General features: G+C 36.5%; 2 protein-coding genes across 4 annotated transcripts in view; one reads left to right on the top strand and one right to left on the bottom strand.

Moving 5' to 3' along the window:
• The first annotated feature begins 814 nt into the window (after window positions 1–814).
• On the top strand, window positions 815–9,219 carry ALDH1B1 (aldehyde dehydrogenase 1 family member B1). 3 transcript variants are annotated; one of them, XM_051995764.1, is made up of 2 exons: window positions 815–956; window positions 7,314–9,219. In XM_051995764.1, the coding sequence occupies exons 1-2, from the start codon at window positions 931–933 to the stop codon at window positions 8,872–8,874; spliced, it is 1,587 nt and encodes a 528-aa protein (XP_051851724.1). In that variant the 5' UTR covers window positions 815–930; the 3' UTR covers window positions 8,875–9,219. The 3 variants fall into 3 exon arrangements, with proteins under 3 accessions (XP_051851724.1, XP_051851734.1, XP_051851744.1); XM_051995774.1 differs by having other exon boundaries at window positions 816–981; XM_051995784.1 differs by lacking the exon at window positions 815–956 and adding an exon at window positions 6,346–6,721.
• Window positions 9,220–13,273: 4,054 nt separating this feature from the next.
• The window catches only part of IGFBPL1 (insulin like growth factor binding protein like 1), a 62,779-nt gene continuing 49,874 nt past the window's right edge, over window positions 13,274–26,178 (bottom strand). The window contains exons 2-5 of the mRNA XM_051995795.1: window positions 25,904–26,013; window positions 22,518–22,634; window positions 21,486–21,639; window positions 13,274–15,277 (exon numbers count right to left, since the gene is read on the bottom strand). Of these exons, the coding sequence (XP_051851755.1) occupies window positions 21,490–21,639; window positions 22,518–22,634; window positions 25,904–26,013 (377 nt within the window). The 3' untranslated portion in view covers window positions 13,274–15,277; window positions 21,486–21,489. The remainder of the gene's footprint in view (window positions 15,278–21,485; window positions 21,640–22,517; window positions 22,635–25,903; window positions 26,014–26,178) is intronic.

The raw sequence follows: 26,178 nt of genomic DNA, 5'->3' as shown, positions 1-26,178 counted from the left end.
TGAAGCATTCTCTCTCTCTCTCTCTCTCTCTCTCTCTCTCTCTCTCTCTCTCTCTCTCTCTCTCTCTCTCTCTCTCTCTCTCTTTCTCTCTCTCTCTCTCTCTAATTTTTCTTAAGGAAGTTTTTATTATGGTAGGGAACTGTTTTCTTACACAACATGACTTTCATAAAAATGTTTTGCATAACTTCACATGTATCTTTTAATGAAGGCTGGAAGCGAGAATAAGGGAGAGAACTTGGAAATCAAAAATTTTAAAAAGTAAACGTAAAAAAGTCTTTTAAATGTAATTGGGGAAAACATTAAATAAATATTTTTTTAAAATAAGGTAAATGCCTACTTTAGGAATTAGTTATATTGTCTTAGAGGAAATCACTAGTTGGGAAAGTGTAAGAAGCTAAAAATGGGATTATTAAGGAAACATTCAACAGAATGAAGTTAATAGAAATTAACTTTGCAAATAAATAAAAACAATTTGTGAACAAGTTACTATAAAGATTTTTTAAAGGAGTCATCTGTAAACAGTGTGCCTCTTTCCAAATTACAGAGCAAACAAAGGCAAGAATTGCGTTTATCAGTCGAAATTGGGGGCGGGGGAGAGGGAAGCAGACAAAAAAAATGGTAAAAGTTAAAGTTCATCTTCAACCCATCTTATCAGGAGCATAACGGCAAAGAAGAGAGCAAAGAGCAATGGATGTTTACGCTTTAGTTGAGGTTCCCAGCTGCAGTTAATAAAGTAACAAGATCACTAGGAACCTCTGGGGAAAGGTGAGTAGGTCCTGCCTCCCAGTAAAGCCTGAGGTGTGGTGTGGTAGTACCAAGTGCTGATCTCGCGCTAACACCGGGGACAGAGGGTGGAGACACTAAAGGTACCTCACAGGGTGCTCTATAAACTGGCTGTGCACTGGGAGGGACTGAGCCTCTGCGCGCTGGATGCTGCTAGCCAACTGGACCAGAAGGTAACGACCCAACCTGAACCATAAGGTAAAAACGCACCTACAGCCCAGCTTCCCCTATCCTCTTGGTAGTAGTACGAGATCTAGACCTGAGCCCGGTGCGCTGGAGTTATTTCAGCTTGGCACCAAGACACAGGTGCCGGGAGCGAGCATCTTCCTATTGAGCGCGATCCAGCTCCATCAGTCGCTAGCTCTCGGACACGTCTCCCTTGACGCTGGATTGGAGCTGTCTTCGCAGCTCAATTAAATCTGCTGGAAGGCTGCCTGCTTGACTGTGTGGTTAGCGGCGCCGGCAGCTGTTCTCTGCACCTAGCCCTGTGAGAACACAGTTTCCTAAGCGGGTCAACTGGTGCTTCCCAAGTTACTGAAAGTTCCTAAGAAGACGATGAACAGATTCTTGAAAACTGGAAGGGAACTTAAAAAAAAAAAGATCTAGTCAAGGGATTCCTAACCGTTTTTGTGTCCTGATCCCCTCCCTCACTCAGATAAAACCCATGAACCTCATTTCAGCATGTTTTTTTTTAATTTAATAGTTTTACTTTTTCTCAATTACATTTAAAGCATTTTATATCCATTTTTATATTTTAAAAAATCTGTGGGTTCTAAACTCTCTCCCTTATCTCCACCTTCATCCCCTATTAAGAAAGCACATGTGAAGTTATGCAAAACATTTTATATTATATATTTATAATTAAATATTTTATATTAAAATTCTGAATCTGCTACTTAACTACAAATGTTATTCTACCTCAGGTTTATCATCTGTAAAATTTGAAATGGGAAGGGTATGGACTAGATATAAACTTTCTCACAATTCTCATTCTTTTGAACAGTTATGAAACTGACTTATAATTTATGAAAATTACTGGTTAGCTAGAGTTTTGAAAAATTGGAACTGTCTAGATATCAGTTTTCCTCCAATAAATGGAGGAAGTTACTCCATTTGAACCTTTCCTTTCCAAACCCATGCTACAAGTGCAGAAGTGAGGAAAGGAAGACCAGAGTCCTCCCCACCTCTCCTTGTGATTATATCTTTGACCTTAGTTGCCCATTTGAAAAAGTTGGCAAGCTGCTAGTACAAAAGAATTGAAATAAAGAATTAGCTAATAAAAGGGATTGTTGTCCCAAGCTGGTTAGTAAGGATAATAGTGTCCAGATTAAAAGAAATGATTGTTCTAGTCTGCCCTACTTAGACCACAATTTAGAATACTATGTTCAGGTGTGGGAAATGTATTTTTGCAATGATATCTGTCAATAAACTATCAAAGAGAGGTCAACTACGAGAGTGACAAAATGATGGCATGTGAAGCAATCAACTGGAAAAGAGAAGACTTAAGTAGGAAATGACAATGGTTTTCATGTTTTTGCAAGGATGTCACATGGTAGAAATATTAGATTTGTTCTGTTTTGACTCTAAAAAACACAACTAGGACCAATGAATGAAAAGTACAAGGAAGCTGATTTTGATTCAGAATAAGGAAAAACTAATAATAATAATAATTAGAATTTTATAGAGCTTTAATAGTTTCAATGTGCTTTAACATATTTTAACTTATTTGATCCTCAGGACAATCCTGTGAGATAGGTGCTAGTATTATCTTGATTTAGATGAGGAAACTGAGGCTAAATAGAGTTGCCTAGGGTTATACAACTGAGTATCTGAAGCAGGATTGAAATTTGAGTGTTCCTAACTTTGAGTCCTACATTCTATCTGCTGCCCACTTATTTATTTGATAATTAGAGTTCATTCTAAAATAAAGGCGATTGCCCAGGGAAATAAATGAACACCCTTTCATTGGAGGTATTCAAGTAGATGATCTTTGGTTGGGCCTTGGTGGTAGGGACTCATGTTTCAGATAAGCTGGATTAAATCTAGGGTCCCTTTTCAACACTAAGGTACTGTGATTCTCAGTGTTATAAAGTTTTAGATTTCTGCAGAAGGGAGCTGGAACTAGAACACTTCTCTTTTGCCTGTCCAGTGCAAAATGTTTGGGATTCCATAGCTTTGTGCTCCTGGAATTTCCTTGCTACTCACAGTTTAAAAAATAGTGATTAACACTAAATTGCCCCATGGTGAAAGCTCCTGGAAAGAAAACCTAATGAAACTCAAATATAGAACTCTTAGACACTAGGGCATTCTCATTATTAAGCAGTCACACTTTTTACTTTCCATAATTATTTAATTAAGAATCAACTTAAACCAGAATAATCACAGGAGAAAGAATTTTCATAGTGTCCACTGAATTAAATTATACAATAATAGCATATCTCCTGGGAGAAAGAGTAGTTTAATTGTTAAAGGATGGGCTTTGCAATCAGGAATTGTTGTGCAGTTGTTTTTTCAGTCATATCCAAGTTTTTGTGACCCTGTTTGGGATTTTCTTGGCAAAAAAAAAAACAAAAACCAGGAATAGTTTGCAATTTCTTTCTCTAGCTCACTTTACAGGTGAGGAAACTCAGGCAAACAGGATTGTTTAAATAGTTTTCCCAGGGTTACACAGCTAGTGAGTGTCTGAGGTCATTTTTGAACTCAGAAAGATGAAGTTTCCTAACTCCAGGTCCAGTACTCTGCATTCTGATGCCATCTAGCTGTTCTTGGAGTCAGAATACCTGGTTTTAAACTCTATTTCACACAGATAAAAATGGTGTGACCTTGAACAAATCACTTATTCCCTCAGAGTCAGAGACAGCTTTAAAGTAATAATTATAGATTAGTTGCAGATTTGTGTCTATATGCCTCAGAAGATTCCCACACCAACGAAATCAAAGGTCAAAACTCTATTTCCAAGATAGCTCTACTCAGTTCTCTACAGGAAGATAAAGTGTCAAGGGTAGGAGTAGAACAAGAAATATTTAATAATTAGCTCTCAAAAATAAATCACATATATAACACTTAGGTTTAATTTACATTATTAATATTTATCCATCATTTTCTTGAGTCTAGACAATTAACAAAACAGTAAATCAAGACCTGATTTGTAGCATTTGCCAATTTGCAAGGTGTAGCATCTACATAGAAAATATAATAATCAGCGTTCATGAACAGGTTTGAGATGGCTCTATCATATTTCTGGTATGAGAAAATTCTCTTGGTAGAAAAATATTTGTAGACACTCATAGTCACATGCTACAGACCAGAAAATTCCTATTTTTTATTAGAAGGTTAAACACCCTCAGTCCATCATGGGTGCCTTCAAGGATGTTTAACTGATTGAAAGGATAAATTAAGTAATAATACAGATTGTAGAACTCAAGACAAATAATCCAAATTTCAATGTAGCAAATGTGACTTCTTCAAAGAAACCTCAAGTCAAAAGACTAAAAGCTAGAACCAATATATCCCTTATGGCTCAAGCTGTCAGAAAATCTGATTTCTAGAAATGGGTTCTACCTTGAGCAACTTAATTTTTTATGCTCTCCTCTTCCATTTTAATTCCTGATTAATCAATTCAGTTCTTCTTGAGCCCCTTGTCCCTTAAACTCATCACCAATGTTGCACAGCCAAGTTTCATCTTAACATTACTTCCTACATTTGCTGCCCCCATTCTTATTCATTGGTTACTCAACAAAGCTATAGAAAGTAATGAAATCTGCTGACTGAGTCTACTACAAACATATTTAATATTATTTCAACTGGGCTCTCACTGCTCCCAAAGCAATCCTTTTACATCTCCCTAATTGATTCACTGAGGTGGGTAAATGGAAGAATGAATAGGATGTCTGACTTGGAGTCAGAAAGATTCATCTTCATGAGTTCAAATCCAGCCCCATTTACTTGCTAGCTGTGACTCTGGAAAAGTCATCTAACTCTGCTTGAGTTCCTCATTTGTAAAATGAGCTGGAAAAGAAAATGGCAAGCCATTCCAGTATCTTTACAAAACAAACAAACAAACAAACAAAAGCCTCAGGAAAAGTTAAAAAACGACTGAATAACAATAATTAACTTACTGTCCCATTTATCATGATGGTTTCTCCCAAACTTTTCATTTTTTTGTCATTTCCCAAAGCTTCTTTCCCCTGCTTCAGCTGAGAACTGTGCTTAATGTTTCACTGAAAAAAATTGAAATCATTTGCCAGAGATTCTCCATCTCATATGATCACTCAGATGCCTTTCCTTATTATCTCTTTCTTCACCCCAAGGCAAACCCTCTCCATATACAAGTGACACCATTCCATCCCATCTTCTTCAGCTGATTACTTATCATATCCCACTGCAATTAAATTCAGTCACTCCCTCTATGCCTATTACTTCTCTGCTTCCTACAAACATGCCCAAGTTTCTCCTATCAAAAAAATTCTCACTTGATCCATCCATTTCCATTAGCCATTATCCCTATTTGTGGCTTGGCTCTTTGAAAAGAAATTCACAATCTTGCCTCCACTTGCTTTTCTCTAATCTGTTCTTTACTCACTGATATTGTAAACACCCTGGTATAAACCTTCATCCTTTCATACATAGATTACTATAATTGTCTTCTGATTGTTCTTCCTGTCTCAAGTTTCTCCACAACTCTATTCTTCCACCCTGTCAAATTGATTTTCCTAAATTACATGTCTTACAATGTCATCACTGCTACCATCAGTTCACTCCCTCTTACCCTCAGGATCAAATATGAAATATGTTATCTGGTGTTCAAAGTCCTTTATGTTTTCACCTTACCTAGTTTTCTAATTAACTTATGCCTTTCTTTACCCCCATATACTCTGTAATGCAGTGATCCTGGCCTTTTGCTGTTCCCCACATTTGCACATGTTCTCCCATAGTGCTCTGGATTCTCTTCCTCATTGTATTTTTTTTTCTGGTTTCCTTCAAACCCCAGCTAAAATCCCACTTTCTAGAAGAAATGTTTTCTGATCCCCCTTAATGCTAGAGTCTTCCCTCTGATCACTTTTAATTATCTTATATGTATTTTCTTTTTATGTCCTATTTCACTGTTGACTCACATTGTTTGTAGTCTGAAAAGATCCCAGATCTTTTTTTATAAATCCCCCATCTTGTATTTCTGAAATTGTTTTTTTTTTAAATTTTGTTTTCTATTGTCCAAATATTCAAATGCAAATCACTCTGGTTTTCATTGATTGGCCAACCAACAATAATTGGTCCCAGCCCAAGCTTCACTTGGCCATTTTAGGGTCCTGATTGGCTCAGTGAATGTAAATAACAATTGCTTAGTTTGGCCAGAAACCTCAAACTCTTCCCCTCACAGATTGATTTTTTTCCCCGTTTTTCTTTCTTTCTTTCTTTCTTTTTTTTTTTTTTTTTGAGTAGGTAATATAGGTCATTTTTTGCCTCATTTCTCACCTGGCTTTAATCATTGAATGGGTGTTGCCTCAGTCTAAATGAGACCTCTTAAAGACCTTAACTTTAAAAGTCTAAAGCAGGGGTCCTCAAACTTTTTAAACAGGGGGCCAGTTCAATGTCCCTCAGATTGTTGGAGGGCCGGACTATAGTAAAAACAAAAACTTTGTTTTGTGGGCCTTTAAATAAAGAAACTTCATAGCCCTGGGTGAGGGGGATCAACGTTCTCAGCTGCCGCATCTGATCTGTGGGCCATAGTTTGGGGACCCCTGGAAGTCTCCAACTGCTTCCTGGGTAACCTCCAGTTGTCTTGATCTATATTTTACCAGTGGACCCAGATGGGTGTGGAGAAAAGAGTGAGGTTATTGCCCAGCCCTCCCTCATTTAAATCCAATTTATTTGCAAGTCACTGCATCATCTCCTTGATATCCTAGTCCTCTCTGAAAAGAAAGAACAAACAGTGATTCAGGTATAACACATTGCATTTATCTTTCAGTCAGATTTAATCCAATGCCTTAGCTGTCAGGATTATTTGGGATCCCAATTTAGCCATCTAATATGTTAGCTATTCCTCTGAAGATATCCATAAGTTTAATGAGCATTCAAATCATCTGTTTTTTCAAATCATTGGTTAAGAAAAATATTAAGAGTATTATTCTTTTGGGGACATATTGAGTTTTAGACACCTTTGGGGCATCCAGACAGAGATGCGGGCAATTGGTAATGAAGGCTGGAAATGAAAATCTTTTGCATTGAGATGATAATTGAACTTGGGGTCAAGCTGAACTAGGACTTAATGATCTGTAAAGTACCTTCCAGCTTTCAAATTCTTTGATTCTGTAATTTATGCTACTGAGCCTGATTGAGAATTACAAAGACTCTAAAATCTTCCCTCTTGCAAAATAGAGTACTTTTTTTAAAGGGCAAGATTCTGTAGAGTTTGTTATTATCTGAAACCCTCTCAGAAATCCACATAATAAGATTACAAATATAGATCTTTTGTCAATAGGAATACATTTAACCATAATGATTCAAGGTGGCTTCTGTTGTTCCCCCTCCAGAAGTACCATGCTGCGTCTCCTGGCCCCCCGGTTATCTGGTCTTTGTAGAAAGGTTGCTCCCTTCTCCTCTGCTGCATCTCTTCCGAACCCTGTGCTACAGCCAGATGTCCGCTATGACAAACTCTTCATCAATAACGAGTGGAGGGATGCAGTCAGCAAGAAGACATTCCCAACGGTCAATCCCTCCACGGGAGAGGTCATCACTCATGTAGCTGAAGGGGATAAGGCAGATGTGGACTTGGCTGTCAAAGCTGCCCGGGAGGCCTTTCGGCTGGGGTCACCATGGCGACAGATGGATGCTTCTGAAAGGGGGCGGTTGCTTTACCGCCTAGCTGACCTGGTAGAGAGAGATCGAGTCTACCTCGCCTCCCTGGAGACTCTGGACAACGGCAAGCCTTTCCAAGAATCCTATGTCCTAGACCTTGATGAGGTCATTAAGGTGTATCGGTACTTTGCAGGCTGGGCAGACAAATGCCATGGGAAGACCATCCCTATGGATGGAGAACATTTCTGCTTCACAAGGCATGAGCCTGTTGGAGTGTGTGGCCAGATCATTCCATGGAACTTCCCCTTGGTCATGCAGGGCTGGAAACTTGCCCCAGCTCTTGCTGCCGGCAATACCGTTGTCATGAAGGTGGCCGAACAGACCCCACTCTCTGCCTTGTACCTTGCCTCCTTGATTAAAGAAGCTGGCTTTCCTCCCGGAGTTGTAAACATCATCACAGGTTATGGACCTACTGCGGGAGCTGCTGTGGCCCAACACATGGACGTTGATAAAGTGGCCTTTACTGGCTCTACCGAGGTTGGGCATCTGATCCAGAAGGCAGCAGGAGACTCCAATCTGAAGAGGGTCACCCTAGAGCTGGGGGGGAAAAGCCCCAGTATTGTCCTGGCCGATGCAGACATGAATCACGCTGTGGAGCAATGCCATGAAGCCCTCTTCTTCAACATGGGTCAGTGCTGCTGTGCAGGTTCTCGGACCTTTGTGGAAGACTCGATCTATGATGAATTTCTGGAAAGGACTGTAGAAAAAGCCAAACAGAGGAAAGTTGGGAATCCCTTTGCGCTTGACACACAGCAAGGGCCCCAGGTGGACAAGGAACAGTTTGAAAAAATCCTGAGTTACATCCAAGTGGGCCAGAAAGAAGGAGCTAAGTTGATGTGTGGGGGAGAACGCTTTGGGGAGAAGGGCTTCTTCATCAAGCCCACTGTCTTTGGCAATGTACAAGACAGCATGAGGATTGCCAAGGAGGAGATCTTTGGGCCCGTGCAGCCCGTCTTCAAGTTCAAAAAGATCAGTGAGGTTATTGAGAGAGCCAACAATACCAAGTATGGATTGGCAGCGGCGGTGTTTACCAAGGATCTGGACAAGGCTATGTATTTGACCCAAGCCCTGCAAGCTGGAACTGTGTGGGTCAATACTTATAACATCGTAACATGTCACACGCCTTTTGGAGGCTTCAAGGAATCTGGAAATGGAAGAGAGCTAGGGGAAGATGGGCTCAGAGAATATGTGGAAGTAAAGACTGTAACAGTGAAAATTCCTCAGAAAAATTCATGAAAAGCTCATGGATCAGACTCCAATGGATCCTACAACAACCTGGGTTTTACAGATTGCTCTTTTGTTCTATGTGATTACTTTCAAAAAAGACAATGATTCTGACTCAAAAGTAGACTCTGGTGTACTTTAAGTATGAAGTCTTAAAAACGGACAGATTTTTCCAATCTTGATTCTTCTTCACTTTGAATTGTTGGGTTCTATGGTTTTGATTTTTATTATCTTGTTTGTTGTTATTTTTTCTAACTTACAACCAGAATCTCTTTCCCTTTTACTATTGATTTGTACTTACATTTTATCTCTTTTTTGAAAAAAAATACAGTTAATAAATTCTGATCTTTAAATCAAGATTGTAAAATGATTTTTGTCTCCAAATATACCGTATTGGTACACCTTAAATTGACATCTCAATAATGTGCCATAATTAAATAAATACACGATGAATATAAGAGATAAGATAGTTTAGAGTTCTGAATTAGGAGTCAATGGATTCAGGTTCAAATTCTGTTACATATTATCCATGAGCCAGTCATTTCACTGTTCTGTGCCTCAGTTTCTCCATGTGAAAAAATGAGGGGCTTCTTGATTACGAGTCCACATACAACCAGATATCAGACATTGCATGAACTTGAATAAGAAAAAAATGACCTTTTTATTTCAATGTAATTGAAATATAAATGAAATGGAATAGGTTCTCATTTTCTTCTACAGCTGATTTTACAGATGAGGAAACTGAGGCAAACAGGGTTACATAATTTGACTAGGGTCACACAGTGCCTATAAGGGACATAAGTGTCTGAGGCTAAATTTGAACTCATGAAGCTGAATCTTCCTGCCTCTAGGCCCAATACTCTAGCCACTCTGCTACCTAGCTGCCCTGAAAGTGACTTTATAGCCCATAAATTCCAACCTCCTTGTTTTACAGTTGAAGAAACTTGAGACTTTTCTCATTACCTATTATTTTTCTCTCTTCTCTTTCCTTCTACATAGAATGCATAGCACTGTGTAAAGTTCCTTCAGTGATTTTCTAATCTCACTACCACCTTACCACTGCCAAAAAATCCTATTCTTGATAAAAGTCTGCTTCATTTCTGAGGATCATTTCTTCAATAATTAGGTAATCTTAGTGGCTATTCACTATAACCCAAGCACAGAATGACAGTTCAATAGTTATTCACAATGTTTGCTAGTTCTGTACTAGAAGAAAAAAACATTATTGCTGCTAAATTATATGTTAGACTATGAAAACACCTCAAAATAGCCCACTAGTTCAATGTTATTAGACACAAACAAGGTTAAGAATACTTTTTCTAAATCCTGGAGCATATGAGCTGAGTATTTTCCCAATTCTTTGCTCTTTGATTCAGTTAAAACTAAGTATTTTACTTCAAACATTTATGTTCTTTCTCTTATTTCCTAACGTGATAAAAACCTAAAGGCAGATGTGAAAATGGCTAAGTAAAGGCTAAGTAAAAATGGTTATCCAATACAAGTCATGAGTTAGCATGACATCACAGTATCTTATGAAAATAAACTAGTAAAAATTTAGGATTAGAAAACAGCTTCCCCCCCAAATCACAACAGCAACCACATCACAAAATCTCGGCTTTAGACTCCTCAGTTGAGGAAATGTTTAGAGTGTCACAGTGTAAGCATGAGGGAAGACAGCTAAGAAATATAATTGCCATCTGACATACATCAGACTTGAACAGTACCAGATTTAATTTTGTGAGACCCTAACCCATGAAGTCATGAGTCACCATGACCAATCATCAGATAATTGCAATAGCTCAGGTATGAAATGATGGGGGCCTATGTCACTATGGTAACACTGTTAAGGAAGAGGGCAAGACAGTGGTTTGTGTCTATCCCATTTACCATTATAAAGAGTATCTACAGGGACAAGGAATCTACAATTCCTTTGATTTCGTTTCATTATTTGAAAATCAGTTGGAGAGGCAGTTATTGGGAACTGGGCCGTATAAGTTGCAGTGGACTTGAAGTCAGATGCTAGCTCTGTAACTATAGCTACATCGTTAATTCTCTATGAGACTTAGTATTTTTTATGCCCAATTTAGAGATGAGAAAACTATCTAGCCAACTGTGAAGAAAGCTTAATTACTTTAAAAGATTAATGGTAACAGAATATTAAATAATAGCAGGTAAAGCCATAATGTGGATTAAAAGAGTATTTCTCCTACTGTTCTATCCCCCAAATTCATCATAGGCTTCCTCATTTTCCATGTCTTTGCTCGTGTTGTTCAACACTGAGAATGTCTTCCCCTGTTGTTCCCATCCGATTTCTCGTGTTTCTTGAAAGCAAACCAATTCTATTATTTCACTATGAAGCGGTCCCTTCACTCTCCACTTCATAATAATCTCTCCCCTCCTCAGATACAGCTTTTTTTTTTTTTTTTTTTTTTTGGCTGAGGCAATCAGGGTTAAATGACTTGCCCAGGGTCACACAGCTAGGAAGTATTAAGTGTCTGAGGCCAGATTTGAACTCACATCCTCCTAATTTCGGGGCCAGTGCTCTGTCCACTACGCCACCTAGTTGCCCCACAACATTTTTATATGATGCTTACCATCTGTGTTAATCACAGGAAGTCACCTAATCCTTCTGACCTTCAGTTTTCTCATCTATGCAATGGGCATAAAAATTCTTAGAGTTGTCATGGAGAAATAATTCTGTTAGCCTCAGAGTACTATGTAAATATGAGTTACCCTCTATTTGGTCCTTAATCACACATATTCCGTTGCCACATTTTGTATTCTGCTAGTGTTCCTTTGATTTCAAAGGAGTAGCGTCAGCATCCTCCAGGTATCTCTGCAGCCAGAAGCCTGCCAGGGAATGATATAATATTGTGCTAAATCCATCCAAGTTACCTTCAAGGAATGAATAAAGCATTTATCAAGTGCTTACTATGTGCAACACACCATGCTAAGTATGGTTGCTACAAATAGAAAAAGCTCTTATTTTAATGGAAACCACATATGGAAGGTCTCATTTTAAGTCAGATGGAACAATCTCATGGTTCTTAGGATGCAGCAGCAAAGCAATGTTAATGCATCTTCCTTAAGGAAATTTTCAGTGCTTCTGGAATCTAATTTTTAATGCTGAACCATTTGACCATACCAAAGACTTTGGGGGCAAGAATGTTTCATCCTTGGAGCTAGGATAGCCAGATGGCCAGAACTAACATCCTCAATTAAATTGAAGTCACTAAAGTTCTTCAAACTGACTAAGGATGAGAGTAACCATTAAGAACCTATGATGTTGGTATCAGGCTCTATACTAAGTGCTGTATAAATATTCTCATTGGATCTTCACAACAACCTTATGATGGAAATGCTAATTATAATCCCCATTTGAAAGTTGAGGAACCTGGAGGGAAGCAAAGGTTAAGGGGTCTAGCTGGGGTTACACAATTAGGAAATCTCTGAGGCTAGATTTAAACTGGGATTTTCCTGCCCAGCACTCTATCCACTGCACCACCTAGCTGCCAGGCATAAAATCAGGAAGATACATCTTTTTTTTAATTCAAATCTGACTTCAGATACTAGCTGTATGACCCTGGGCAAATCACTTAACCCTGTTTGCCTCAGATTTCTCATCTATAAAATGAGTTGTGGAAGGAAATGGCAAACCACTCCAATATTTTTGCCAAGAAAACCTCAAATAAGGTCATAAAAAGTCAGACACAATTCAACAAAATCCGTTTTTTTTTTTTACTTCAAAACTATTTCCTTCTCAGAATCAATTTTAAAAAAAGAAATAGAACAACATTTTTTGGGGGGGAGGGGGAGGTTTGTTTTGTTTTGCAAGGCGGTCAAGGCTAAATGACTTGCCCAGGGTGATATAGTTAATAAGTACCAAGTGTGTAAGATCATATTTAAGCTCAAGTCCTCCTGATTTCAGAGTTAATGTCTATCCATCATCCCACTTACCTGCCCAGAGACTACCTTTATAAAAAATCTTAAAAAGCTATTTCTGACCTTTGTGAAATAGTTTTAGTTTTAAGATAGAGAATAAATACCTTTAAAATTGATTAGTGCTAGGAAAAAGGATCACAGAAGAAAGAAATATTAAAGTAAACTATGTATAACATAAACAAGAAATAAGTATGTTCACAAGCACGTTAGGAACATTAATCAGCCCTCAGATGTCAAGAGTCAAATGGAAATGGAGCACTGGGAGATAGATACCATCTAGGTGGTGTATTAATTAATAATTATCAATGCAATAATATAAGTAATAATTAATGTTTTACTGTATCTGATATATCTGATGTGAAGTAAAGCATGGAGGTGTGAATGAAAATGGGAAATGTGAAAGGATAATAAAGGGGATGGAATAAATACAAGTCTATTTGTCTAATTCCAAACAACAAGACTGAACACACAACTTCAAAATAGTTTATTTTCAATGTACAGAACTATGTGACATCACAGTATCTTATGAAAATAAACTAGTAAAAATTCAGGATTAGAAAACAGTCCCCCCCCCAAATCGCAACAGCAAACACATCACAAAATCTTGGCTTTAGACTCCTCAGTTGAGGAAATTTTCAGGGTGTCACAGTGTAAGCATGAGGGAAGACAAAGATATCTAAAAAAATTACTACATTTTTGGGATGTGAAAATTCCAGAAATGGCTACAGATATCCTTCAGAAAGACAAAAAGCAGTTGGAGCTTCCAGTATTATCAAAATGACTGAAAAATAGTTTTGATCTTGAAGACTAAGACCTGATAGCATTAACTGAATTTTTGCATATAAAAAAAGATGCTGATATTGCCCTTTCCAATCCTCAGCCCCCACCAAATCGATGACTGGAAGATTTTGTGGTCTACTCTGTATCTTCAATCAAGGCTTCAAATGTGTTATTGAAGATGGAGTTAAGTGACCAGTCCTGCCTCCAGAAGACAGATGAGGAGCTAATTGTCCTACCTCACAGGGTCAAGGTGGTAGACCACAGTGCTGTCAGATGCTGCTGCAGTGATGCAGTGACAGGAGTCACCTAGAAAGCACTGGTGACTCTTTCTGCAGAAGGTCCTTAATCAGAATGTACTCATAAAATTCATTACAAAGAAAAGTAATATCCATGACCTTAGTCTACTATGATTTGTCCCAGATTAGAATTTGGTTTCAAAATATCGAATTTGGCCTAAAAACAATCTCCAAAGTTTGAAATGTAGTTTATTTAACTTTAACCAGGAGAATAAGATATTTTCTATCAGGGAGGAGTGCCATATTTGAGAGTCCAGAGACCAGAGTTTAAAATCCTCTCTATGACACCTACTAGCTGCAATTCATTTTCTCATGCTGAGCCTCAGCTTTCCCATCTATAAAATGGGGATAAAAATATTTGTGCTGCTGACATCATAGATCTAAGTGAAAGTGTTATGAGTCTTTAGAGTTTTAGATGGGCAGCTAGGTGACACTGGGCTTGGAATCAGAAAGAAGAGTTCAAATCCAATCTCAGACACTTAATAGCTGTGTGACCCTCATTTGCCTCAGTTTCTTTGCCAAGAAAACCCCATGGACAACGCCATAAAATCACAAAGAGTCAGACATGACTAGAACAATAAGAGATTTAGACATCCAGGATCGTATTATATAGCTCAGATCTGCAATATTTAAAAAAAAGAAATCCCACTATATTCATTGACAAAGTAGAAATATTCAAAAGTAAAATCTATACTATTACAACATTTCTATTTTCATATCCAACTAGATGCAGTTAGCATTTGACATTGTAATTCTAACACAATGTTCACCAAATAATGTATAGGTATTCTCCCCAGATAGAAACTGTGTTACAAAAAATTAGCATCTTGATTGCCTAACGTGAACCTGTGGCAAGTACCTTGTAAGTTTCATTAACTATCAGTTGATAGAATATTATATGCTTCAAAGTAGAATGCAAAACAATAAGGGGACCTTTTATTATTCAATACTTTATCCCCTGAGGCAGTATAATTTTTAAAAAGAAATTTTCCCTCTTACAAGGTCACCTGAGAGGTAAGGACACATCATCTAAACAATCATTATGCAGTTGGAATAAATTAAGAAGCAGGAGTGTGAATACTTCCACTTCTAAGCGTACATGTACACAAGGGAGAGATTTCCCTTGGGAGACATCAGCTTAAAAAAAAAAAAAAAAACCACAAGTTATATACAGAAAGTCATTTCTCAAAAGCTGCCTGTGATTTTGTTTTGATTTGTTTTCCTTGTTCATTACTTCCCAGCTAAAAATTACATCTGTATCTTTTTTGTTCTAGTTTTTAATCTAAATTGAAAAGCACATAAAAATGGGTCAGTGTTTTCTAGCTCATGCTGCACAATAAAACAAAACAATCCACTAATTGATTCTTCTCCGTTTTTCGATCAGCTTCCCTGGCATCCTAGAAGGAAAAGAAAAGAAGAAAAATGGGTTTAGAGAAAAGAAATCCAGAGCAGTGTGGCATATAACTTGATTTATGTACACAAAACAAATCATTTTTAAAAACCAGATTAGATCTTAACATAATTGTATAAAGTCAAGGGGCAAATAGACATTATTTGTCAATCAATAAAAATTTATTAATCACCTACTATGTGCCAGACACTATGCTAAGGGTGGAGGATAAAAAGGGGAGGGAAGGGAGCAGATAGTCCCTGTCTTCAAGGATCTCACAGTCTAATGTGTGAGATAATAAGTAAACAGATGTGTACAAATTAGCTGCATATAGGATAAATAGGGAAAAAAATGAGTAAGAAAGAAAACACTAGTTTTCTTTTTTTTTTTTTAATAGAATCTCAGCTGAGACTTAAAAGAAGTGAAGAAAGATAGGAAGAGAAATAAAAAGGCAGCACATTCTAGGCACGAAGAACAGCCAGAGAAAATGCCTAAAGCTAAGAGATAAGGTCTTTTTTTTATAGAACAGCAAAGTGATCAATGTTACTGAATCAAAGAGTATATGGTGAATCAACTTAGTGCAACTCTGCTTGACTTCAATGGTTTTGCACCTTCATCGTCCTTCCTGATTTCCTTTTATTAATAAGGATAGCCTACTCATAAATAGAAGAAAACATTCTATTACTATTAACAAATAAGCATCAAATATGTGACTTTTTGGTTTTTTCTCATTCACAATCAAACAACCATTTACTGAGTTGCTGCTGCACTGTACTAAGTGATGATAGATACAAAGAGAAAAGTGAAACAATCTCTGCCCACAAAAAGATTACATCCTATTAGAAGAATCAACATGTTCATCACATTTACACAAAGTCTTGTGTCTGAGACAGGTGATTTCCAGGTGAATGTGTCCTTGGTTAATATTCTCATCCAGGTCAAAAGGAATGCATCCTTTCTTTGACAAAGAGATCTAACTCAGTTTCACTTGATCAATGATGGACAGAAACAGCAACACCCAAAGAAAGTACACTGAGAAATGAATGTAAACTGCTTGCATTTTTGTTTTCCTTCTCAGGTTATTTTTACCTTCTGAATCCAATTCTCCCTGTGCAACAAGAGAACTGTTCAGTTCTGCACACATATATTGTATCTAGGATATACTGTGACATATTCAACATGTAAAGAACTGCTTGCCATCTGGAGGAGGGGGTGGAGGGAGGGAGGGGAAAAGTCAGAACAGAAGTGAGTGCAAGGGATAATGCTGTAAAAAATTACCCAGGCATGAGTTCTGTCAATAAAAAGTTATAATTATGAAAAAATTTAAAAAAAAAAAACTAAACACAAAATAAGAAAAAATACAAAAAGAAAGATAGAAAAAGGAAAATAAAATAAAACATTGTCATGTTCCCAGCACAACATCAGGGTTAATTCAAAATATGTAACAAATTTTCTTTTCAAGAAAGAATATATCATAATAGAAAACATTAAATTCATGACTGTCAAAAAAAAAAAAAAAGGAATACATCCTATCCTGGGGAAAAATACACACAGTTCCTTCAAATTATTTGAGTCTCAAATCTAATAGCTCCCAAACCTGAGTCTAAAGCAGTATAAAGATTCCTCATAAGACAGCCTACATTCATTCCCTCAGAACCAATTTCTCTTGATGCTTGGCTATTAAGGAAGGAAATATTTGCCAATCATACAAAGGATGTTTTGACCCATAAATCTAACAGCATAGAAACTGGAATAGTGAGAGAAATGCTTATTAATAACTATTTGGGGAAATCCAGCTTCTCCTCTTTTCCTAAAGACCTGATTTTTAAGAGTTCAGTTTCTTGAAGGTCATTATTGATAACAAGGTTGTTCTCAGAATCAATTTTTTAAAAAAGAAATAGAACAACATTTTTTTAGGGGGGGAGGTTTGTTTTGTTTTTCAAGGCAGTCAAGGCTAAATGACTTGCCCAGGGTGATATAGTTAATAAGTACTAAATGTGTAAGATCATAGATCATCAACTTTCTTGTTCAAATTCCATCCATGTGGAGTAGCAACTATGTTCTGACCAGGCTTTGGTAGGGCATAAATTCTTTAACACATTGCCCAAGGCTGGGAGTGGTCTGGATATAGAGATAGTCTCTCTAAGAGTGATATGATGTACCTCTCCTCCTTCCACTGTAATTAATATTCATTTTGTGATTAATTGTTAACTAATCAGAGTTCATTGTCACTCTTTCAAAAGAACATATAGGTCTACTTTGCCATGATTTGTCTCTAAGAGACACAGCCAAATAGCCATATTTTTGTTAATAAATGTGGTGGCTTTATTAACAGTGATTAAATTACCCAGAAATTATGTCTCTCAAACCTTTTTAATTGCCAGAATAGTTATGCATGGTCCCTCACATCCCTTAGGCCTTACACATCCACTTGCACTCTCTTAAGAAAGAGAATATGGAGTGAGATAGGTATGGCATTTCTCTGAGCTGCAGCTTTCAACTAGAATTCAGGTCCTTAAGAAAGAAATAATTCCAAATCACGGTCACAAAGTGATGGTGCCTATCAATGGCCCTTCCAGGAGAAAAAATAAATGGAATCAGGATCTTGCCAAAGATTCCATGAAATTCCCAGAGAGGGACAAATATCCCCAAAGAGAAGTAACAAAACTATGACATCACTATAACCAAAATGTCAGCTAGAAAGAAGCTTGATTTGGTTCAGATGAAGCTTATAGTCAATGATGAATTCTTGGAAATGGTTTTATCAGCCGTGGCTCCTAAGTTGAGTTCTCCCTTTAGAAATATGATACTATTTTTGGTGTATCTATATTATAGCCCAAATAAACCAACTTTGCATATGTTCAGAACAACAAATCAACAAATAGCAATGAAAGTCGCATGGTTGGTATGTTACCCTTTAGTAGCTAATTCACTCTGGGGTGCTGAACTATTTACTTCTGGCAGCAATATTTGTATTGGGTGTTTTTCATGCCTGATTGAAGAAACAATTGAGTCCTCTCTAAGATCACAAGTTAAGGAAGTCAATTTTACTCAATGCTTTCTGGAAATGAACAACCTTAGAGGTCAAATCTCATAGATCTGTGGAGACAATGAAGGACATCGATAAATTGGAAAGCTGTCCAAATTGGGTGAACAGATTTGAGATTATGATCTAAGAGGTTCAGTTGAAAGAAATGAAGAAGAAAACATTTTTGAGGAACATGAGAGCTTATAAGTTTTTTCAAGTATCTTTCTCTCATTGGTTCTTATGCAAAAGAGGAATTAGTTATAGTCAATCATTCAACTAGCATTAAATGCTTATGATGGAACAAGCAAGCATTGTGCTAAGCATGAGCCATACTAAGAAAGGCAAAACATATTCCCTTACCTCTGAGAACTCATAATCTAATGGAGACAATGACATGCAAACAACTATGTACAAACAAATAGGATAAAATGAGAATAATGAACCAAGGAAAGATGCTAGCATTGAGGCTTTGGAAAGGCTTCTAACAAGATGGGATATCAACCAAGATCTGAAGGAAACCAAGGAGTAGAGAAGAGGAAAAGTGTTCCAAGCATGAGAGATAACAAGTGAAATCTCTTGGAGTCAGGAGATGGAGTTTCTTGTTTGAGGAATAGCCAAGAGGCTGGATCAAAAAGTCTGGAAGTAAGATAGAAAACTGGAAAGACAGGAGAAGGGTATGTTATATAGGGCTTTGGAAGACAAATAGAGGATTTTGTATTTGATTCTGAAGAAAATAAGGAACTACTGGAGTTTATTGAGAGATTAGCATGGTCAGAATTCTGCTTTAGAAAGATCACTCTGACAGCTGAGTGGAGGATGGACTGCAATGAGGAGAGACTCCACTATAGACTTGCCCTGAGAGCTGAAGTGGGAGAAATGAGTGAAAACTGCTAAGAAGCAAATTTAAGAATTATGTAAGAACAAACTTGCTTACAAATGGAGGTAAATGGTCAAAGGATATAAACAATTCTCAAAAGAAGAAATCCAAGTAGTCTATGGCCACATGAAGGAAAAAAATGCTCTAAATTACTAATAATTGGAGAAATGTATATTAAAGAAGTTCTGGGATTTTATTTCACACCCAAAAGATTGGCAAAGTTGACAAGAAAGAAAGATAATGGGAGGGACACGCAGAGAGAGACAAAGAGAGAGAGAAAGAGGGAGGAGAGGGGAAGGGAGGAAGGAAGGGAGGAAGGAAGGAAGGAAGGAAGGAAGGAAGGAAGGAAGGAAGGAAGGAAGGAAGGAAGGAAGGAAGGAAGGAAGGAAGGAAGGAAGGAAGGAAGGAGGGAAGGAAGGAAGGAAGGAAGGGAGAAAGGGAGAAAGGAAGAAGGAAGGAAGGAAGGAAGGAAGGAAGTAAGGAAGGAAGGAAGGAGGAAGGAAGGAAGGAAGGAAGGAAGGAAGGAAGGAAGGAAGGAAAAAAGTAAAGAAAGGAGAAAGGAAGAGAGGGAGGGAAGAGAAAGGGAAAAAAGGAGAAGGAGGGAAGAAAGAAGAAAACAAATAGTAGAAGAAAACAGGCATATGGATGAATTGTTGGAGGAGATGTAAATTGGTCCAGTCACCCCTGAAAGCAATTAGGAACCATGCCCCATGAGTCACTAAACTCTTTATCCTCTACTACAGTGTTTATGCTCCAAAGTGATGAAAGTGTGGAAGAATAGATTGCCTGAATACTGCAGTGTCACTCCTCCCTCAATACTAAAAGAAACAGAATTTCTCTAATATGATGGCTGATTACTCTTTGGAGGATATGATGGAATGCATATTAGGAAGCGGAATGACACAATGGATAGAATGCTGAGCCTAGAGTCATGAAGATCAGAGTTCAAATCAGGATTCATATGCTTACTAGCTTTGTGACCCTGGATAAGTCACCTGACTTCTATTTGTCTCACAAATAGATAATAAGGATAATAAGTACCTATATTCAAGAATTGTTATGAGAATCAAATTAGATAATACCTGTAAGGCATTTAGCAGAGTACTAACACAGCACATAACAGGCACTATATAAATGGTAGCTATTATTATCATTATGCTACAGACAAGAATCATACTGAATGTGATACATCAGGACTGTGATGTATACCCACAAAAGGATAACTGCTTAGCCATCATCCTTAATATCATCATATACATCATGGGAAACCTTTTTATTTCATTAGATGTTGGTAACAAGAGGACATAATAATTTACCTATCCCCTATTCATTTTCAGGCTGAACAATTAGTCTTATGAAAATGAACAGCAATAAGTTGTTGTAACTGGATGAAATAAGTAGTTTTCTGTTGTTAATAATATTGGATTTCCTGGACTCAAAACTTGCCTGTTCCTCATAAAGAGGTAATACTTCTAATGGTTATATGATTAAAAAAAAGAGCTTGGAATTCAGAAGTTGTGGTGTTGTCTGCAGGCTTCAGAGGTACTGAAATACCGAATATTAAGATTCTAGTAACATAGAAAATCATTTAGACTTGGGAGCAAATTGAGGGAAGAGCTGGGTTTTTTTTTCCTTTGTTTGTATCACCAGCACTTAGCACACAGTACATAGTAAATGACTAATAAATGTTCATTGACTTGATTTGTTGATAAATCCCAAGTAGACCCCAAAAACATCTAATTCCACCATACAGGAATATTTAAGTTCCTTATATTCCAAATTTAAGAATTATATTCTCATTTTCTTGAAATACTTTTTTTTCCTTGTATATAATATAGACATATATGCATAAAATGGATATAAATATAATATATATAATAATGTATTTCTTTGTTGGTAGAAGAGCCATCTTTAATCATGGTGATCTATATCTGGCCACGGGACCCAGATGGCTCTGGAGGGGAAAGTGAGGCAGATGACCTTGCCCAGCCCTCTCTCACTTAAATGCAATTCACTTGCATGTCATAGTATCAACTCTCTGAGGTTATGGTCCTCTTCAAGAACGAAGGATAAACAACCACTGAACTAGGAATTTCTCTGAATGGATTTCCTTGTCCACACATATATATCTGTCCCTTTGAGCACCACTATCTATTTCTTTAATGTTGTTCAGCCACTCAATTGTTTTATATTCCATTGTTTATAGATGGTAAGTTAATGAAAGGGATACCCCCAAATTCCTGTCTAGAGCAGCAGCCTAAATATAAGATATTGATATCAATGAGACTATAGTTCTGATACTCAAATTACCTCATTACATGTCATCATCTGGCGCTATGAAATTCATTTTTTTGTATTTATTCAGATCTGTGACCTTTATTGTACCATAGGATTGGGTCTCCCCCACCATGTTAGTGGCATGGCACTGGTACACCCCTTCATCCTCCTTTGTCAGGGGGTTTATCTAGAAAAAAGATAAGAGAAAATATGATGGTAAACACATTTTTTAACAATAAATATTTTATGAAATAAATTAATATTAAATATTTTGTCAGATAATTTAGTGAATTATTAATGAATATTTATGTTTAAATAATCTTAATAAATTAAGAAATTTATCTTCATGAATATTTATTAAGAGTGGGCCCTTAATAAGTATTTTTTTACTGAATTCAAATCAGTAATGCCACAGAATGAAAATCTGTTGAAATCTTCTATTAAAATGAAATCTTCAGATTTTTTACAATTGTTCAGGATCTAAAAGAAAAGATCATACACATCTTTTCTCCTACTAAATTTTCTTCTGAAAATAAGGAAAATTTTTGTCTTTTTTTAAAAAAACATATTAACTTCGCTTTGTCCAAATTATCTAGATCACACAGAAGCTGCAAATTTTTTACATATCAAACATAGTAAAGACTTAAAATAATAAGTCTTTAATAAATATTTGTTGAATCAAGTTGTTTGCATGAAACCTTCATGGGGTATTAGTGTAGGTTTTTTAAAAGCAGTGGAAAGGCATTTTTGCAGGACTCCTGACCAATTTTTCCATTGGAAATGAGCAAATTCAGATGTCCAAGGAAGTTCCCACCTACTCATTCTTTTCTCTTCAATAGGCTCTTACAATCGTCCAAACTTTATTCCCTGTTCTTCATTGCCATATTGTACTTTGTACTTGAAATTTAATAATATGAATAAATAAATGAACAAATTAATGAATGAATAAAAGCATTCATTAAATGCTTACTATATGCCACATATTGTGTTAAGTTTGGGAATACAAATACAAGTGAGTTAAAGGAGTGGTGGCTAAGGGAGGATACAAGCAATAGTGATACTTACTAAAACCCAACCTGTACTTTCATGTTTGGATGGACCACCACGAACCTGGACAGCCATATTAACTCGGTCTCCAGGCAACTCCTCCAACAACTTGACCCCTTTGGGAGATTCTGTGATCTGTAAAAGTAATTAAAATTATTTGAGATTTGATAGCCAAAATACTACCAATATCTTCCATCAGCCTGTCTATACTCTAGTTTATTACTGTGCACTCTATGGATGTCCAAAAATATTTCACAGATTTCATCATGGTTTCAGCATGCATTACTTGCTTGTAGTACTATTAATGTCTATGTGAGTTATAATTTTTATTCTTATAAAAATCCTTGTTCAAAACTTTGCTTTGATCATTTTGTATTCTTCAAATGCAAGCCAAGTTCTGCATCTGGATTATTGCTGTTGAATAGTTGAATATAGTTGAATAGTTGAAAATAGTTGAAAAAAGAGGAAAAAAAGATGTTAAATACCATTATCGTACACATTTGCAACAAAACTTGAGATATTAAGGGGTATATTTTAATCTGTACTATTCTCAAAAGTATTTGATGCTTCTGAGACAAAAAAAAAGAGTTCCTAAGACATAGGTAGGATCATGGATTTAGAGACAAAAGAGGCATCAGATGCCATTTTATCAATCTTTTTATAGATGAAAAACAGAGAGAGGTAAGAGACGTCAGTGCCATGGTTAAGGTCATGCAAGAAAGCTATGGACAAGTTATATGGAAGAAACTGAATGCCATTCTGATTTTGAACTAAAGTCTGTTAAAATCAATGCAATTAAGTACTTTGCTTTTGGTACTTGCTCAGATGGTATTCTGGTCAAACAGAGAGCCACACTATCTCCATCCGGATCAAGAGCTCTGATTACAAGCATTTTCCAGATAGTATATCAAGCATATCCCCAAATGTGTCATTGCAAGTTTAAGCTTTAATAGTTTAAGTGGCTTATCAAACTATTAATAGCTTGTATTAAAAATTAAGCTTTAAGAGACTGCTAGGTAGTGCAGTGGATAGAGATTAGCCCTGGAGTCAGGAGGACCTAAGATGAAATCTGATCTTAGACATTTACTAGCTGTGTGATCCTGGGCAAGTCACTTAACTCAAATTTTTTCCCCCTTCCCTCCCTGCAAAAAGAAAAAAAAAGTTGAGCATTAATAATTTAAAGCTGCAGTAAGACTTTTGAGATACCCAGCATGGCAGAATTTTTTAAATTGGGAGCAATTAGGCTTAATGAAACATTTCTATTAGTACAAGATTAAAAAAAAAAAAAACATTTCTTTCAAGAAGAGTAGAGAGTTTTCAAGATATGTATATCTCAGTGACAAAAGAAACTACAGTAATGATAAGAAAATAGAACAATCCCAGTTGGTCAGCAGTTTGCATTTATAGGGCGTCCATTACATAACCCTCCCCTTTTTAATGACATTGACTTTTAAAAACAAAAATACTTGGTATCTGTGATACATCAAGAGGAAAAAGATAAGTATATTTGCATGTTACATTATATAAATGTGTATAGATGTCTTTGACCAATAGTTATGGAGTTCCCAACATTTAGACTAACCATCCCACAATGTAAATATTTGTGAAACAATTTTTACAATAGTCTTTAGAGGCTGAAGTCCTTTCTTTAAAATACACCCAATAGTGATGAATCTTCATCTATCTAGAATGGATTTGATTTTTGGAAACAGGCAAAAGTGACTTAAGGTCAAAACATACTTCATCAAATTATATATTTATAATATTAGCCTTTTGGCTCAATAATGTAGATATCTAAAGGATAAATGAGGGGTAATCTTAGAGTAAAAGTATTAGGAGGATCAGTAGAAACCTCTTACAGAAGCTAGGTATTCAATGAAGACTTGATGGAAGCCAGAAAGTATAGCTAGAGAACTAGATAATTCTTTTTTTTTTCTTTTTTTAAAACTTTTTATTTTCAAAACATATGCAAAACCTTATATTTCAACTTTTTTTTTTCTCTTGGAAGGAAGAGAATTCAAAGGATACAGGACAGCCAGTGAAAAATCCAAGAATTGGAAGATGGAATGATATATACAAGGAACAGCAAAGAAACTTCTTCTTTGGAATTGTCTTCTTGAAGATGTAGAACAGAGTAAATTGTTAGAAGACTAGAAAGGTAGAAATGGGCCAGATTATAAAGGGATCTAAAACTCAAATAAAAGATTTTATATTAGATCCTGGTAGTCATAGGGAACCACTGGACTTTATCCAACAGGGGGTGACATGGTTCGATTTTCTTTAGAAGATCACGTTGGCAACTGAGTTAAGGGTAGACTAAGTGTAGAGAGACTTAAATCAAAGAGACCAATCAAAAGGCTTCTTGCAATAATCTAGATATGAGATGATAAGGGCACGCACTTCAATGGTAACAAAATCAGAGGAAAGAAGGGGACTTAGAGATGTTGTAAAAGCAGAAACAACAGCCATAGCAACAAATTGAATTTGGAGGATAAGAGAGAGTGAGAAATTGAGGATCATACCTATGTTATAATTTTGGGTGGCTGTGAGGACATATTCTACTGAATATGGAAAAGAAGGTATCAGGAAAAGACAATAAATTCAGTACTGGATATGTTGTGTTTAAGATGTCTACAAGACGCCCAATTTAAAATGACCAATAAAGAGATGAAAATGCAAGGCTAGAGGTCAAGAGAGATTATAATTGAATGAATAGATCTGATAACTTCAACATAGATATAATATTTGAAATTGAAAGTTGATATGATCTCCAAGTGAAATAATATAAAGGGGGACAAAGAGAGCAGGCCTCCTTAGGAGATATCTCAAGCAATTTTTGTCTCTAAGTTTGTCATGTGAGTATTTTAAAGTGTTATATAAACACACATTATTATTAATAATAAAGAAGCATAGCATACTGGATTTGGAAATAAAGGGAACCTGTTTGGTTGCTGATTTTTTCAGTTATTGATTGTATTAACTTGGACAAATAGTAACCTTTCTGGGCCTCAAAATCTTTAGTGGCAAAATATTAAATTACAAATATTAAATCACTTTATCCTCATAATAATCCTTGGAGGCAAATGTTATTACCATCCCCATTTCATAGTAGAAGACAGTGAGGCAGACAGAGGTTAAATAATTTGTCCATATTCTAAAACCTGATTTGAACTGAGGTCTTCTTGACTCCAGACCTAACACTCTACCTGCTGAACCATCTAGCTGCTTTTGTATATCCTATTTTCTTCTTTTGTTTTTTTTTTTCTTTGTTAAAAGGGATGATATGTAAGCCTGTGTAGGTTATTTTTGTTACTATAGTACCCAAGATAACATCTGTGATAACCATCAAGTACAAACATTGTGAACATCTGTGACGCTGCTCTTGTCAGTGTTCTGTAACTCACCTTCCTCCAGGTAATGACTGGTGTTGGAACAGCCTTCACTTCACAGGACAGGTAGACTTGGGCCCCGGTTACATTGTGAATCTTTTTAGGTGGCATAACAATCACAGGAGCTGGAGAAAAAATGAGAATAATACTATCAATATGATGAATTCTTTTATTCTGTGCCAGTCTTAAAGTACCAAAAATATCTTTCCTCCCCCAATCATAGCTTGCTCAGAACTCATTTTTCTAAGGTTGTATATAATAAAAACAAGAATACTAATAGTAAGAGCTCA

This window comes from Antechinus flavipes, chromosome 1 (genome assembly GCF_016432865.1).
Source record: "Antechinus flavipes isolate AdamAnt ecotype Samford, QLD, Australia chromosome 1, AdamAnt_v2, whole genome shotgun sequence".
In the NCBI taxonomy this organism is placed as follows: domain Eukaryota; kingdom Metazoa; phylum Chordata; class Mammalia; order Dasyuromorphia; family Dasyuridae; genus Antechinus; species Antechinus flavipes.
This window is presented reverse-complemented; position numbering and strand designations above follow the sequence as displayed.

Excerpts from the sequence above, each read along its gene's own strand:
- ALDH1B1 (XM_051995764.1), top strand. The coding sequence starts at position 931 with ATGCTGCTAGCCAACTGGACCAGAAG. Across the intron at positions 957-7,313 it reads CTAGCCAACTGGACCAGAAG|AAGTACCATGCTGCGTCTCC; the intron begins GTAACGACCCAA and ends TTCCCCCTCCAG.